Raw genomic sequence first — 17,960 nt, forward strand, 5'->3', positions numbered from 1 at the left:
CTGCTATGTGAGTGCTGGGAAAGGAACCAGATCCTCTGCAAGAACAACAAGTGCTCTAACTGCTGAGCCATCACCCCAGCCCTGCATGTGCGACTCTTAAAAGGTAGGAATGAGCCGGCATGTGGATATCTATTTCACAAGTTCCAGGCCAGTCTCTACTTAACAAGTTCCAGGCCAGCCACAGCTACACAGTGAGACTTGTCTCAAAAACCAAAAAGTAAAAATAAAGCCAGATGGGGTAATCTGCTTGTCACTCCAGCTCTTGGGAGGTAGAGGCAAGAAAGCTAGGAGTTCACAGCCAGCTCTGGCTAAATAGTCAGTTCCAGACTAGCCTGGGCTATGTGAGAACATGTGAGCACTCCATCCCCAAATAAGGATGTTCCAGTGCATGCCAAAGACAATGATTTTTGTTCACAGTTTAGACTGGCCACCTTTAATGTTGATCTTCTTGTTTATGATGCTACCTAGAAAATATGAATCTTGCTAGGTATTTCCCTTGCCTGATGTCTTGGCTTTGTTCTATAATTTTCAAACTTATAGAGAAAAGTCCAAGCTGGAGAGAAGTAGAGAAAAGACAAAGCACCTTTCACCTGCAGCATTAGCCTTCCCAAATCAGGTGCTTAAAAAATCTGCAGAATAGCCAGGCGGTGGTAGCCTAGACGTTAGTCCCAGCACTTGGGAGGCAGAAGCAGACAGATCTCTGCGAGTTTGAGGTCAGCCTGGTCTACAGAGTGAGTTCCAGGAAAGCCAGGACAACACAGTGAAACCATGTCTTGATGGGGTGGGGGGAGATATCTGTAGAATAAAGGACCTGGGCCACAGCTGCTGTTCATCATTATCAGGGATCATTCTGAAATTATACATCAAGGATTTGCAAGAGGGCCCTATTTCATTCTGTTTTCATCTCATTTGTGTCTGATAACTGTGCCTCTCCAATGAACTTGGAAACTGAGATTATGGCATTAGTTTTCTTGAACTGTATGCATAGTAGCTATACCAGAGAACATAAATGAGGTAGTTGATGAATTATTTCCAAGCTCCCCAAGAGTAACACAACCACTAGACTGGGAATAAAGAGAAGAAGGGAGTAAAAAAAATACCTATTTTTCTGATATGGTACATCAACAGTTCTCAAGGCAGTTAAAATTAACAAGTCTATAATTACAGGAAGCATAATTCAATTTAGAAGATATTAAAAGTGGAGAAAACTGAATGTCTACTCTACCCAGGAAAATCAATACCCCATAAGGTATTTAGAAGTTAAGTCTAAAATTCTTCTGCCACATACAGCTTAATAAATGTGGGATTTGCCGGGCGGTGGTGGCGCACGCCTTTAATCCCAGCACTTGGGAGGCAGAGCCAGGCAGATCTCTGTGAGTTCCAGGCCAGCCTGGGCTACCAAGTGAGTCCCAGGAAAGGCACAGCTACACAGAGAAACCCTGTCTCGAAAAACAAAACAAAACAAAACAAAAAAAGTGGGATTTAAAGAAAATTTTCCCTCTTCAAACAGAATCTAACAAAAAGCTAGAGATTAACAAGAATAGATGATAAAAATGTTATTCTTAACAGAAAAGCCTTCCAGGAAAAGGGCTGCCATGTAGCCATTATTCCTTATGTGTCTTAGGTTAGCTATGAAAGATATCAAATGGTATGAGAGCACAGCCAGGCAGACCACATCTGGTGTTTGCGAGTAGTAATGAACATTCTTTTCCTAGTAAGGAGAGAGCTGAGAACAGTAAGTGCTCCAAGCCTGGAACCAGAATTAGAGAAGAGTTGCAAATAAGTAATGGTAAAGCATCTATGACAGTCACAGCTAAGAACAAATCAAGTTAAAAATTTAGAATGTTGTCCAACACATTTCACTATTTAAGTTAAATAAAAATAAAACTTGTACTTTTTTTTTTTTCTTTTTTTGTGGTAAGATCTCATTATGCAGCTTGGGCTGGCCTTGAATTCCTATCTGGCTGCATCTGTCTCCCGAGTGCTGGGACTAAAGGTGTGCACCACCATACCCAGCTAACTGGTATCCTCACTGCAAGATGCAGATTTACCTTAACAATGACCTCAAAATGAGGTTGGTGAGATGGCTCAGCAAGTAAAGGTGATGATGGCAACATAAGCATGACGGTCTGAGTTCAATCCCGGGAATCCACAGAAAGGTGGAAGGACTGCACAAAGTCGTGCAATGACCTCCAAACGTGCACCACGGCACAGACCCATGCCAGCTAGTCCCTCTTTTGCTCGGTCTGCCTTCCATACACACAGTTACACATACTCAAAATTTTTTAACAATTAAAATTAGGAGCTGGAGAGATGGCTCAGCGGTTAAGAGCACTGGCTGCTCTTCCAGAGGTCCTGAGTTCAATACCCAGCAACCACATGGTGGCTCACAACCATCTGTAATGAGATCTGATACCCTCTACTGTCATGCAAACATACATGCAAATAGAACACTCATATGCGTAAAATATGTAAATAAATAAATCTTTAAAAAAAAAAAGAATTAAAATTAATCACAGACTTAAACATAAAACTCAAGATGATAAAACTTCTAGAAGATATAGAAGAAAATGTAGGTGAGCCTAGACTTGGTCATCACTTTTAGATACAATACCAAAGGCTCAAGATCACAAAACAAAGGACTGATAAACTGGACTACATTCAAATTAAAAACTTCTGCTTTGTAAAAAGAAACTGCCAGATCCAGGACTGGAGAGATGGCTCAATTGGTACCAACCAGTCCTTGCCAAAACCTGACGTGAGTCAGATCCCTGAGGCTCATAAAAAGCAGATCTGGAAGCACTGACCTACAATCCCAGCGTTCCGAAGGCAAAATGGAGGAGGTAAAGACAGAGGAGCTGCCCAGAAGCTCCGGGGCAGTGGCAGAAATAAGAGAGGTTCTGCCTCCAACAAGGTGTAAGTGGTGAGAGCCAACTCCTGAATGCTGTCTTCTGACCGTGACACTGTGGCATGCATGAGCATGTAGTTATATCCACATACATACAAACACACACACATTTGGAGAGGGGAAAACTGCCAAAGGGGGAAGGACTATAGTTTGTGAGAAAATATATAGAAAAAAGAACTTCCCAAATAAAAGACTATAATCCAGGGCTAGAGAGCGGGCTCAGCAGTAAAGAGCACTGGCTGCTCTTGCAGAGGACCCAGATTCAATCCCCAGCACCCACAATGGTGGCTCATAACCATCCATAACTCCAGTCCCGGGGGATCCAATGCCCTCTTCTGGCATCTGTGGGCACCAGGTATGTACATGATACAAACATACACACAGACAAAACTTAAATACACATAAAATAAAAATAAATCTTAAAAAAAAAGACTGCTATTCATAATGAACAAAGAACTCCTGAAGGCCAATTATTAAAAAAACAAAAAACAAAAACCCGATATCCTAACCTTAACAAAAATGGGCCAAGAACCAGGGCACACTTCTCACCAAAGAGCATATTCAAATGGAAAATAAGCATGCAGAAAGACTTCTCCATCACATGCAATCAGGGAAATATAAATGACAACAGTGACATACAGATGCGTACCTATTAGAATGGCCAAAGTCTAGAAGACTGGCAGACAATATAAACTGCTGGTAAAGATACAAAGCAACAGCAACTGCCATTCACTGCAGCAGTGTGGCAGCGTCTTACAAAATGAACATACTCATCACAATGCAGCAGTCACACTCAAGACAACATGAGCCCACAGAAAAACACACAAAGTCCATAGTAGTTTTCACTCATAAATGGTAAAACATGAAGTAACAAATACATCTTTTAGTTGGTGAATGGCTATACGCAAATCATGGCAAATACTATTTAGCTCCACAAGGAAATGTACCGTAAGCCATGAAAACACATGGAGAAATGGAGCCAGTGAGGTGGTTTGGTTGGAAAACACCTTGTCACCATGCTTGATCATTGAGTTTGATCCCTAGGACTCACATGGTCAAAAGGAGAGAATCAATTCCTGTAAGATGTCCTCTGATCTGTATACAAATGTCATGGCACCAGTGCACATGTGAATGCAGGTGTGTACATGCACACACTCAGAAAAAAAATTGTAATGTAAGTTTTAAAACAATGCCCATTTAATGCCAGGCAGTGGTGGTGCATGCCTTTAATCCTAGCACCTGGGAAGCAGTGGCAGGCGGATCTCTGTGAGTTTGAGGCCAGCCTGGTCTACAGAGCGAGTTCCAGGAGAGCCAGGGCTACACAGAGAAACCCTGTCTTAAAATACAAAAAAACTAAAAATAAATAAATAAATAAAACAATGCCCATTTGAAAAGGTTCCAACTTTCTGATAGTCTCAAAAAGACAAAACTATGCAGACAGTAGAAAAGATCAGAAGTCAGCCAGAAGACTATGTAGACGGGGCAGTGAAAATATACTGTATGACATTCGTGTGCATACATGTCTTTGTAAATAATGCATCTGGTCCCAAGTTTTAGAAAGTACACTACCAAGAGTGAATTCTAGTGGAAATAGAACCTGGATGATAAGAATGTGCTAGTACACATTACCAAGTACAAGTAACAAACGTAGAAGACACATGGGACAAACCTGACTGCTAAAACGCAACTACCAAAACATAGCTTCCAGTCTACAATTTGAGCACTCAAGAGGCAGAGGCAGGATGATTAACCAACTGAATGCCAGCCCAGTCTATATATCCAATTGTAAACCAGTGCTACATGGTGAGACCCTGTTCCAAAAAGCCAAGAACATAAAGTATGTAAGCAAAAAAGCACAAAGCAACAAAACCTGATGTGAGCAAGTCTGTGCATGTGAACAAGTAGAAAGCTAATGGAAACACTGTACTTATCAAGCGGAACCTAAAAGTGTTCTCCAAAAGGACATTTTATGTGTGGATGCATGTATTTAAGTGTCTACCTTGATCGCTCTCCATGGGTTTTCTCCCTTATAGATGTATGTGTAGTGTGCATGTCAGATGTGTGCAGAGGCTTAACACTGATGTCGGTGTCTTCCTTGATCACTCTCCACTTTCTATCAAGGCAAGATCGCTCACTAAACCCTCAGCTTGTCAACTTGAGCTAGTCTAGCTAACCAGGATCATGTCTTTGCTTAAGTGCTGACTGCGATTACAGGCAGCTGTCATGCCTGCCCAACATTTACATTCTGGGACTTGAACTGTGGTCCTTATGCTTATTATATATTCCCATATTACAGCTCCCAGAATAACCCTACCAACGCACCCCGCTTTCAACTTCATGGTTTTTGGTTTTGCTTTTGATAATCCAGAAAGTCCAGTTACAAACTCTCTCTCTCTCTCTCTCTCTCTCTCTCTCTCTCTCCCAGCTCCTAAAAGCATATATATAGACATCTACATAGAGAGAGATTTATATATACATACAGATTTGTTTGTTTCATTTTGGTTTTCGAGACAGGGTTTCTCTGTGTAGCCCTGGCTGTCCTGGAATTCACTCTGTAGACAAGGCTGACCTCGAACTCACAGAGATCTGTCTGCCTGCCTCCCAGGTGCTGGGATTAAAGGCACGCGCCCCCATACCCAACTAGAAAAGTCTATTTTTGAAAATTCCTCAATCACACAGTCCAGAAGGTCCACGAAGCTGGTGGCTGCTGCACTGTGTCCAGCAGGTGAAATGCAGACGCTTCCGCCCCTGCAGGCAACCAGGCAGAGCACTATGCTAAAGGGAAAGAGGAGGCGGATGGTCGAGAGCGAGAAGGCACTGCCCTGCAGCAGTGGGATTACCTTTCCTCTTCCACCTGCTCTTTCTCCCCTCTTTGTGGCTGCCGCCATCACTGCTGCTGCTGTTCTCAGAGCTCTGAGAATCTGACTGACCATCACTGCTTTCTTCTGAACCTTCTGACAGCTCTTTCACTCCATCTGGCACATCTTTCTGAAAATGTAGGCATCCTGTTAGGATTATTACCATTTTAGCAAATCGAAACTAAATTTCTAGTATGTAACGCAGTAACTTAACTGATTAATTTTTACTATTATAAAATAGTAAAACCACCAATATTAGCTGAAATCCTGAAACTTCCCTGTTTTGGGGTCAAATAAGTTAATTTTCCATCTACATCCAGAAGATAAAAATTATACACAACATTCATATGCAGATACCACATATGTTTAAATTACACCAAAACTGGTAACTATAAATCCAGGTAAAAGACGTCATGTTCAGGTTTAAAAAGCTAATAATAATTTTGTTAGACATATTTGTGTGTGTGTTGGGGGGGGAGTTGCCCTATGTATTCTGAATTCAATTCTAGAATTAAAGTCAGGAGAACAAGATTATCACATTATTTTCACCTAACTGGGTCCTCAATATTGATTAATGAGTAGCAGCAAGAAAAGGAGTTTTTGTTTTGTTATTTGGTTTTTTGAGACAGGGTTTCTCTGTGTAACAGCTCTGGCTGTCCTGGAACTCTCTTTTGTAGACCAGGATGGCCTTGAACTCACAGAGATCCAACTACCTCTGCCTCCCGAGTGCTTTAAAGGTGGGCAATTAAAGGTGTGTGCCACCACTGCCCAGCCTGTTGTTTGTTTTTTAAAGAATCACATCAATCTCTTTAGTTTCAGCTCTGAATAATGAGAATATTAACTAGACAGCATAACTGTGACCATTTAATATGAGCAAAGAGTAGGAGCATATGAAAGGCTAGTGATGTAGGGCTTTCTGGCTTTATCTTCTCCCAATTACACAGCCTTAGTCTCAATCTCTTATACCTAATTTCAGTGTCTAAGGTGGGGTAATAGTACCTACCTTAAAAGAGCACATACAAATTAAATGAGCTAATTAATATTAAATGTTCACAACATAGCCTTTATGAGAGCTCAATATTAGTTACTATGTGTTTACATAGTACAAAAAGCTTATACAAATAAATGGATAAATGAATGTTATTTCTCTTATGGATTTTCTTTCCATCAATACTTTGTTATCCCATATAATTATTTTTATACTCACATTAAAAAATGAACCAACAAACACACAAAAAAATTGCCCTCCATCTAACTGGCACCACATGACATCTACCCAAGGCCATTAAGTCCAAATGAGCAAGAACAGTATTTTTCTACTTAAATTTTTCTCTCTAATCCATCTCTTATGTTATACACTTTCTTAAAATACAGACCCCATATTTTTATATTCCTTCTTTCAAAATGCAGGACAGCTTTTATAGAGTTAGTTGCCAGCCAGACATCTTGACCTGTAGGTTCAACAAGTATCTGAAATACAAATATAATTATCTTCTTTTTGCAAAAAACTTGTGATCCCCTTGGGATCAACGGCTCATGCCCCAAATCTTAGACTCTTTTCTCACCCACTGTTTTACACATACCAAATGCAATGTGCTCTATGCCTCAAATGTCTCTTACATCTACCTATTTTACTACTCTGAGTTCCTACACCAAACTGTAATCTCCTTTTCATAAAAATCATAACACATAGATCTGATCACATAGTTCTCTCTGAAGACCTCTGCCATCTATTTATTCAATACCCCACCCAAACACAGAACTCAGTCAGGGTAAAACTTTGTTAACTAATATTTATCCATTATCCCAACTACAGTGATTATCACTTAACCCAATTTCCTCTACTTTCAAATCTATCCAGAATTTTATCTGTCCCTTCATTTGAGCTACTTATCCTTGAAGGCCTTCACTCTTCTTATGTGTATGTTCAAGTCCAGCTTAAATCTTACAAGTAAATAACACAAACTTTCTAAACCCCTTTATTCAAAACTAATCTTTATTTTGCGTCATTATAATGGTAGAGTTTCACAATATATTTTGTAAATATGAAAATTTTAATAACTAAAATGTGAGCATTAAAGAGATCAAGAACTACAGATTATCCATCTTAGTCTCTTTATTTCTGGCATAGACTTGACAATATGATATAAGACAAACATTATTTGAACTCTTAGTTTTTTTCTTTAAAGGTTTTATTTATTTTATGTATGAGAGTTTTGCATGCATGTACACACACCCATGTGTGTGCAGTGCCTGTAGAGGCCAGAAGAGGGCATCAGGCTAGAAACTGAATCTCGTTCCTCTGTAACATCAGCAAGTACTCTTAACTGCTGACTACAGTGAACTCTGAGCTCTTGCTACAGAGCTCTGCTGAAACTTTTGTACTTTCCTGATCAACAACAGATTAGGAAAACCTATTGTTCTGCTATTTGGTCTTTGACTCTAGTTCTGAAAACATGAAACCTAAGTGAGTTAGCACCTCCTGAGTGATAATTAGATCGTCTGTTTAGATAATTCTTTGTTGGCTCGGAATGGCCTGCCTCAGAGTGGGGACTGACTACTAAGAGAGACAATTATGTGATTAGAAAATTGCAACTTTTAGCCCATTTTCTCAAGAATGAAGGTTGAGTTGATGGCCAATGACAAAAATCACACTCATATCACACATCCTCCATAAAAACTCTAAAGACCAGGGGTTTGGATGAGCTTGCACATGGCTAAAATCTGTGCCTGGAGACTAGTATGCCAAGATAGATTCCATACTCAGTGGCCACACCTCACTTCATGAACGTCTTTTATCTAATTTACAATAAATAGAAAACTCAAAGATGTTTTTTTTCTCTAACATCTTTTGTAAGCAGTCCTAGAGCTTAGGTCTCATCTAAAGACTTGTAACTAATAGCTAAAGTGAAGGGTAACCTTTAGTACTGGGCCCTTAGGCTGGCACAATAACCAAACAGTAAAAACTGAGTTAAATTAAAAGGCACCTAGCTGTTTTCAGTTGGAGAACTGCTTGATATATGGGAGAAACCCCCGAACACCTGGTATCAGAAGAACTGTACTAAGTGGTATGTAATAACAGAAAATACATTTTGAAGATTTCTTTCCCTATTTCTCCAACACAGTATGCATTTAATGAATGCAATTAAAATCATGGAAGATCTAGAATAGCTAAAATATCAAAACGAGATAGTGAAAGCTTCATTTAGAGCTAAAGTCCCATAACATCCACAAGTTAAACACTGCAGACAGTCGGAAGTTAAGATTAAAAGGCAGAATAGGGTTGTGCTATATATATTGCACAGATTAGCCATGAGCTCACTATATAGGTCAGGGTGATCTAGAACTGGACACAACCTTTTACCTTAGTCTCCTGAGTACTATGATTGATAACCATATGCCACCACATCAAGCTGCTAGATGTGGGATTTGTTCCTCTTTTGCTTTGTTTTGAGACAGGATCTCACTGGCTTTCCTGCCTAGAATTCAGAGATACCTACATCTGCCTCCAGAGTGCTGGGATTAAAGGCATGCACGGCCATCAAACCTAGGTGTTCATTTGTTGTGTTTTGTTTTAAGTTATTTAGTGTGCAACTATGGGCACCTGTGTGCCATAGCACACATACGAAAGTTAGAGGACAACTTGTAGGAGTTGGTTCTCTCCTTCATTTTTATGTGCCCAAGGAATCAAAAACAGGTTGTCAGTGCCTTCACATGCTGAACCATCTCAGCACCTCAGGTCAGATGCTCTTAATGTTAGTGGACTCAATACTACCACTGAGCATTGTGATGAGCTCAGAGATAGGAGGTAGTGGGACAGAGGTCTCTATGGATATGTCACTTTGGGTACAACAGTCTGTCAAACAGTCATTCTGGTTTGCTGATAAACTTGCTTTGAGAAACAAGCCCTCTCCTTAATTATCAGGCTGTCACAAGCTGAACTACAACCCCACATCAAGGATGACAATGATTCTACATTTGTCAACAGCCGTAATTCATGTACGGTGTCACATGGGTCAGTCAATCTGAGTGAGGTGGAGCCTCTGCTTTAGTCTCTGGACTCCTGTCTCTAGACTTACAGTCTGTAGAACGGAGACTCGGACTGAATTCATAGATGACGAGGAGAGGCTGACTGAGAACAAGGTAAAAGAAAGAACAGAGACCAACACCAGATGACATCTTTTGATCAGCTGGACTCAGCCTAGATTTCCCCAGCCTGGATTTCCCATGAATGTTTAGTTTAGCTGTATGAGTTCACAAATTTTCCAGCCTATTTACTAAGCTCATTTACATTGGTTTTCCTACTCATAAGTGAGAGGATATTGACGAGAAAAGGTCACCACTTCAGTGTACAAATGAGATATTAGCCAGCTTGTTATGGAAGAAGAAATGTGGGTGTTGAATCGGATCAAAGTTCCTATTCCTGTTCTGATACAATATGGCCAACATTGGTCAGGAATTACATCTTTCAAACTTTACTTTTTTCCATTATTAAAAAAGGAATAAGGGATTGGGGATTTAGCTCAGTGGTAGAGTGCTTGCCTAGCAAGTGCAAGGCCCTGGGTTCGGTCCTCTGCTCTGAAAGAAAAAGGAAAAAAAAAAAAAAAAAAGAATAACCATAACTAAGTTTTAGTGGGGAGATCCATGAATAAAGAAAAGAATCTATGGCCGGGCGGTGGTGGCGCACGCCTTTAATCCCAGCACTCGGGAGGCAGAGCCAGGCGGATCTCTGTGAGTTCGAGGCCAGCCTAGTCTCCAAAGCGAGTTCCAGGAAAGGCGCAAAGCTACACAGAGAAACCCTGTCTCGAAAAACCAAAAAAAAAAAAAAAAAAAAAAGAAAAGAATCTATGGCTCTACGCAGTCGGTTTTAAAAAAAAAATCCTCAATTTGTAATTGAAATATTTTGAAGTTCTTTAAAATAAGAAACAGGGGCTAGAGAAAGGGCTCAGCAGTTAACACTGACAGCTGCTCTTCCTTCCAGAGGACCTCAGGTTCAATTCTCAGTACCCACGGAGTCACTAGCAACCATCGGGAACTCTAGTTCCAGGGAATGAAACACCCTCTTCTGGCATCCATGAGTATTGCATGTATGTGGTACAAAGACACACACGCAGGCAAGACACGGATACACATACATCTCAAAAAAAAAAAATATGTTAAATAAAAATATATACAAAAGGTGCCTTCTTAGTATTCATGAGGCCCTGCATTCAATTCCCAGAACATCCCCTCCCTCTCCCAAATTTATTTACTTACTTATTTTAGGGTTGAAATATTATTTCTTCCTGGAAATAAGTTCTTCAAGAACAGAATTCTGTCTCTGTGACTCGATTATTATACACTGTAACTTACTCTCTCTTGGCTCCCCAGCAACTTACCTTCAAAGTATATACTCCCATTCTACCTGGGACTTTATAGAAGATGCCCTCTTCACCTCGGGAGTTTGTGTGGAGCATTGCATTTAAGCAAGCAAGAGGGGAAGTCCCACTACAAAGCAAAGAAGGTGAAGAGCATGGTGATTAGTTTATCTCTGAATATTCTTTGTAATTCTGGCTTAATTCTTTAATTGATCAATATTCCTATTTGTAAATAAATTTCTGCTAACTGTAAAAAATACCAATATAGAAAGATATTGCCATGAAAAAAAATGAATGGAAAATTCATCTTTGAGTATCTAAAGGGGAAAAAAATCCGTAATCTAACACTTAAGTAAAAGAAAAACAAAAAATCAACATAGAACAATATCAAATTTATTTTGCAAAACTACTTTATTTACACACAAAACTTTGTAAGTATAATTAAAGTGGAAAGCATGCGCGCGCGCGCACACACGCGCACACACACACACACACACACACACACACACACACACACACACAGATTCAAATAAATCTCCAACCTCTTGTGTGCTGCTGCTGCACTAAACTAAATCTGATTTGCAAACAAAACTGCCATGGTTTCTTGTACTTAAGCTTCGCAGGAGATCACTTTAAAGACATTTTACAGACTTATTTTGCATAGATTAGCTTTCTTTCCCATTTTCTGAAATTTTAAGTGCATCATAATTTATTATGTAGATGAAAAAAGTTTTTTGAGTGGGGCATGATGGCACACAACTATAACCCCAGAATTTAGGAGACTGAGGCAAAAGAATCCCAAGTTCAATGCCATTCTCTACTATAAAGCAAGCTCCTAAGGGAAAAAATTCATTTCCAAGTGTCATCAGACTTCACTGTGCTCTCAAAAAAAAGGCAATAAAATTCACTAACAGGCATCCTTACCTTGGTCTGTCACTACATTAAGGAAATGGAACTGGGATTGCAGAGATAAGACCACTGGCTGCTCTTCCAGGACCAGGGTTCAATTCCCAACACCCACATGGCCACTAACAACTGTTTGTAATTCCAGTTCCAGGGAAATCCAACATGTTCACACAGACACACATGCATGTAAAACACCAATGCACATAAAATAAAAAGTAAGTAATTTTTAAAAAGGAAAGAAAATGAGGCTAATATTCTACCATAAGTCTAATGTTAAGCACTTCTACATTAAGAAACAGGAAGGCATAGTAACTGCATGACTTTAATCCCAGAACTAGGGAGACAGAGGCAGGGTTCAAGGCCAGCCTGCTCTACAATCAGTACTACACAGAGAAACCCTGTCTCAAGAAACCAAAAAATAAAAAATAAAAAAAATAAAGAAACAGGAAAGAGAAGTACAAGCAATGCATTTTTAAGCATAAAACCACATCGTGGTGATATTTTATCTGTGTCCCCCAGTAAAATAAAGCTTGCCTGGAGATCAGAGGAAGGCCAGCCACTATGTAAACACAAAAGTCATGCAATGTTAGCACACATTAATCTATCTGGATCTCTGTGAGTTCAAGGTCACACTAGAGAACAGAGCCAAGTGTGGTTACACACGCCTTTAATCCCAGCACCAACCATAGAGGTCTGGAGGTCTATACAGACAGACAGGAAGTGACAGAGTTGGGCAGGCTGGGCTGAGAGAGCCAATTAGAGAACAGAACAGAAAAGGCATATAAGTCTGCTTAGACTGGAAGTCGCTCTCTTTGGAGGCTGGCAGCTGTTCCTATCCCTCTGATCTCTGTCAGATTTTCGCCCCTATTTCTGGCTCTGTGTTTTTATTTAATAAGACCGTTTAGAAACTCATTTACACCACACACTTTAAAAAGTATACCTGAGCATGGTGATTCACACATATAATCAAGCCTCTAGAGCAGTGGTTCTCAACCTTCCCAATGCTGCAACCCTTTAATACAGTTCCTCATGTTGTGGTGACCCCCAACCACAAAATTATTTTCACTGCTCCATCCTAACTGTCATTTTACTACTGTTATGAATTGCAGTGTAAACATCTGTGTTTTCCAATGGTCTTAGGTGACTCATAAGAAAGGGTCGTTCAAATCCTCACATTGAGAACTGCTGCTCTCGAGACTGAGGCAGGATGAAAACAAGTTCTATGTTAGCCTGAACTACAGAGTAAAGACCTGGAAAACAAAAACAACAACAAAAGGGGGTATGTTATAAAATATCGAATTATAGAGGCTAGAAAGCTGGCTCAGTAGTTTAGAATATTTGTTGCTCCTGCAGTGTACCCAAGTTCAATTTCCAGCACCCATATAGAGGCTCACAATGATCTATAACTCACGTTCAAGAAGATCCAATGCCCCCGTCTAAACTCTGCAAACACCAAGCATGCATGTGGTGCAAATACACACACACAAGCCAAATATTGATACATGCTAGGCATGGCAGCACACACCTTTAATCCCAGCGCTCGGGAGGCAGAGGTAGGCAGATTGTGATTTCGAGGTCAGTCTGGTCTACAAAGTGAGTTCCAAGACAGCCAGGTCTACACAGAGAAACCCTGTCTCAAAAACAAAAACAAACAAACCAAAAAGAGGCAAACCTGCTCTGCATAATGATTATCAGGCCAACCAGAGGTATATTGTGAAATTCTGCCTCAAACACAAACACATTCATACACATAAAATTTTTTAAGTCTTTTAAAAGTCAAATTATAGACTGACTACCAAAAAGGAATAAAATTGTATGTTCTCAGATGATTAAGCCTTTTTTCAACAGAAAAAAGCTAAGAAATAGCTATTAAAATAAAAGCTTCAAGCTGGATGGTGAACACGCCTTTAACCATAACACTCAGGAGGTAGAGGCAGATTCTCTGAGTTCAAGGCCAGCCTGGTCTGCAGGGGGAGTTCCAGGACAGCCAGGGCTACAAAGAAAAACCCTGTTTTGAAAAAACAAAACAAAACAAACAAACAAAAGCTTCAAATTAAGAACAGTAAATATAGGATATAAAATGATAGAAAATATTACTAAAAATCAAGTGTTAGTCTAAGGTCAAGGACTACAGTATTAAAGAAAGCACACTAATCCTTTTGTGTATGATTGGTAGGGTTTTTGTTTTTGTTTTAGGACAGAATCCTCACAGGTCTGAAGTGGCGTGGAACTCTAGATGTAGCCCATGCTGGCATCAAACTCACTGCAATCTTTCTAGTTCAATCTCTCAAGCATTAGAATTACAGGTATAGGATCTATGCATAACATTGGGCGCTGCAACTCTTAAAGCAACATGTTCCTGTATCTAGAAAAACAGAAGTAACAAGAAAGCACGGTGGAAGTTCATATGGAAAGAAGTCAGGGGATGGTCTGGAGTCTGACTACAGCTCCCTAATGTAGTTTTGTTTGTTTTTCACAATTATTAAGGGGCAAAACAACTTAACTGGACATTCTCAACTCATCTTCCTCTCAGTTCTCTGCTGGTGATACTCAAAACCCTAAACCAAATCTACTACAGAGACCACAAGCAACATGGACAGAAGTAGAGGACTGACATTAAGAAAGGCAGAGGCAGGTGGATCTCTGTGAGTTCGAGGCCAGCCTGGTCTACAGAGTGAGTTCCAGGACAGCCAGGGCTACACAGAGAAACCCTGTCTCAAAAAACCAAAATGTAGACAGAAGAAAAGAAGAAAGGCAGATCTCGGGCTGGAGAGATGGCTCAGCAATTAAGAGCACTGGCTGTTCTTCCAGAGCACTTGGGTTCAATTCCCAGCACCCACATGGCATCTCACAATTGCCTGTAACTCCACCTCCAGGGGATCCAACACTCTCACACAAACATACATACAGGCAATGCACATAAAAATAAAAATAAATAAATCATTAAAATAAAAAAAGGCAGATCACTGGAGATCACTGGCCAGCTAGTCTAGCCAAACGGAAGAGTTAATGACTCTTCTGGGGGAAGGTAGGTGGGGGAAAGGGTAGCAAAATATACTTGATGTCCACTTCTGACCACCACAACACACTAATAAATACCAATAAAAATAAATAAATCACAAAGTATCCTGGATGTCTCTAACGGGCCTGTGTTCATTCTTTTTATGAACTGTGATAATGTGGCATATCAAAATGCAGAGAGAAAGCCGCAACACAAAGGGTGCTACGATTAAAGGCATGTGCCACAAAGCCCAGCTGAAACTGTTACACACACACACACACACACACACACACACACACACACACACACACACCTCCTTGTTCAAAGGTTGGCAGAGTACTCGACTATCATGCCTTGTGAGGCCCCTGGGTTCAATCCCTATTACCAAGGAGGCAAAGTAAGATCCTTGCCCAATCGCCTACCTTTCACACAAAAGTGAGGCAAAAATGAGTTTACGTCCTATCATAACTAGCTATGCAATTCTTTCCTGTTTCACTGTCTATGAGACAAAGATGCTAAGAGTTTAGTAAACATAATACATGTGAAATATCTAACTCCCATCTTAGCCAAGGTCATTTCAAATACTAGTTCATTATAACACCTAACTTTTAAATCTTATAAACAGGTCGTAAAAATAAAAATTAGCTTTGAGAGAAACAGAATGCTTCTTCGTTTCTGTAATAAAAGTACTAACTACCTATCTATTTACTATCTTATTATAGATGATTAGGACTCCTAAAGTTTTTTTTGTTTTTTCCTGGAGACAGGGTTTCTCTGTGTAGCCCTGGCTGTCCTGGAACTCACAGATCCGCATGCCTCTGCCTTCCAAGTTCTGGGACCAAAAAGGCTTGCTCCAACCCTGCCCAGCTGGGATGCTTAAAGTTCTTAACAGCTGGACCAAATCCCAAACAGTGTTTGTATCCAAACTAAGTACAAAAGGTTACACAAGATCTTATGATTCCAGGTAAAAGGAATGCCAACATGAACACAGAAACTGAAGCCCAGAATCTCTGTGAAGAAAATAAACTATGGGTATAATTATACAAGAACTGAACTGGAGACAATAAAAACACAGAAATCAGATAAAATTTTATATCACTGTCCTTATTGGGTAATTATTGCTCATTTAGCAATGCAATTTTGTATCTTATAGCTAGTGCTGTTGTAATTGCTTTAGGCTTTTTTATAAAAACTACTTTTTAGAAACTGAACTGGGTCCTCTGCAAGAGTAGCAAGTGCTCTTGGCTGCTGAACTGTTTCCAGACAGGCTTTGCTTCCTGCTTTCATGAGAGCTAGAATGCCACATGTGGATGTGGATATCGAAATCCTGAGTTTTTAAGTAGTAGTCTGACCTAATTATTTAACCAACTCATGATATTTTCTATCAGAAATTCTTTCTCAGAGAAGTAACTTAGATATGGTAAACCTTAGATTATATCAAATGGCTTTCACTTCAAGTCTCAAAAACAAATACTAAAATAGGAATGAGTTATTAGGTGGTATCATGCATGTGGGGTAAGACCACAGAAAGGTGGGCATGATGGCACACATCTCTAAGCCCAGCATTTCAGAGACAGATCTTAGTAAGACCCTGCTCAAAACAATAAAAAAACAGACCAGAAGACAAGAAACAGCTCAGTCTGTCACTCTGTCCTCAAAGATGAGACCACCACTACTACCTACAAGTGTCCAACAGACCAAAATCAAAGATCTTGCCACAAGAGCGCCACGATACACATGTACCTACATTCACACATCATACACACAAATAACTTAAAAAGTTAAATCTTAATTAAGCTTCATTCATAACCCATTACTTAAAAAATAAATTATAGGGGCTGGAGAGATGGCTCAGAGGTTAAGAGCACTGCTTGTTCTTCCAAAGGTCCTGAGTTCAATTCCCAGCAACCACATGGTGGCTCACAACCATCTGTAATGAGATCTGGTGCCCTCTTCTGGCTTGCAGGGATATGTGCAGACAGAACACTGTATACATAATAAATAAATAAATCTTTAAAAAAAAAAAAAATAAATAAATAAATTATAAATGAACTCAACAGAGTATTAACTAAAGTTGAGAGATTAATCTGAAGCTATACACAAACATGGCATTCTATGATATGAAAATACAGATATAGTTCCCTGTTCTCAAGCCTCACATGAAAGTCATATAACTGAAATTTAAAAAAAAAACAAAAACAAACAAACAAAAACTACTATACTATAAACAGGAATTGCTACAACCAACAGTTATCTAAAGAGACAAGAAAACACCGACAGAAAGCCAATGCAGTAAAGGATTCAGACTATGCATTTTCATCTGTTCTGCCTGGTTTAAAGGAAGTATTATTTGGGTAGACAATTTACCAATTATTTTCTCTGTATCAGTCAAGTAAATAAATATATTTTCAATCTCATAAGCAACAAGCAACACACATAGCTCTATGGTCTAAGCATTTTCATTAATGCTGAGTGGTACTTCAGTGCTATAAAACAAATGACAATTTTGATAGGCCTTAATGTCATCAGTTTCTAAAATTATGGCCATGTAATGGTTACAAATTGCAAAAATTAACAAACCAAAACAAAAAAGCTCATTTAGTAACTAACATTTATATAATATCACTATTACTTTATTTCTAGGCCAAATCGTTTTATAAAGTAAAAACCATGCATACAAAGGCACATTCAGTAAAACTTGTAAAAGACTGCATTATAATTGCTTAATACTCCTTTAGAATAAAGTAATGCTTCTTACCTTCTGGAGTTGGAATGCACCCCAAGAAAACAAGAGGAGGGAAAAAAAAAAGTTTTTAATTTTCTTTACAAGTAACAATAAGCTCCCCCAATTAAGTTATACCTTGATCTCCCAGCACTACTAACAACTCTCAAATTAGTAACAATCCCCATTTTGCTACATAAAATATTAA

The 17,960-nt window shown here is 39.4% G+C and overlaps 1 protein-coding gene across 7 annotated transcripts in view; it reads right to left on the minus strand.

Annotated features, from left to right (window-relative positions):
- Asxl2 (ASXL transcriptional regulator 2) overlaps positions 1-17,960 on the minus strand; it is a 95,485-nt gene that overhangs the window by 48,639 nt on the left and 28,886 nt on the right. For 4 of the 7 annotated variants that reach the window (XR_008220149.1, XM_052746044.1, XM_052746043.1 and 1 more), the window contains exons 3-4: positions 11,145-11,253; positions 5,749-5,896 (exon numbers count right to left, since the gene is read on the minus strand). The exons of 1 other annotated variant lie outside the window; for it this stretch is intronic. Coding sequence is in view for 3 of the 6 variants with exons in the window: in XM_052746044.1 (XP_052602004.1) it covers positions 5,749-5,896; positions 11,145-11,253 (257 nt within the window). In the remaining 3 variants the exon portion in view is untranslated. Of the gene's footprint in view, positions 1-5,748; positions 5,897-11,144; positions 11,256-17,960 lie in introns of those variants that run through there. 2 more of the 7 variants (XM_052746047.1, XM_052746045.1) reach the window with 1 other exon arrangement.

This window comes from Peromyscus californicus, unplaced genomic scaffold (assembly GCF_007827085.1).
Source record: "Peromyscus californicus insignis strain IS unplaced genomic scaffold, ASM782708v3 Scaffold_1__1_contigs__length_55948999, whole genome shotgun sequence".
In the NCBI taxonomy this organism is placed as follows: domain Eukaryota; kingdom Metazoa; phylum Chordata; class Mammalia; order Rodentia; family Cricetidae; genus Peromyscus; species Peromyscus californicus.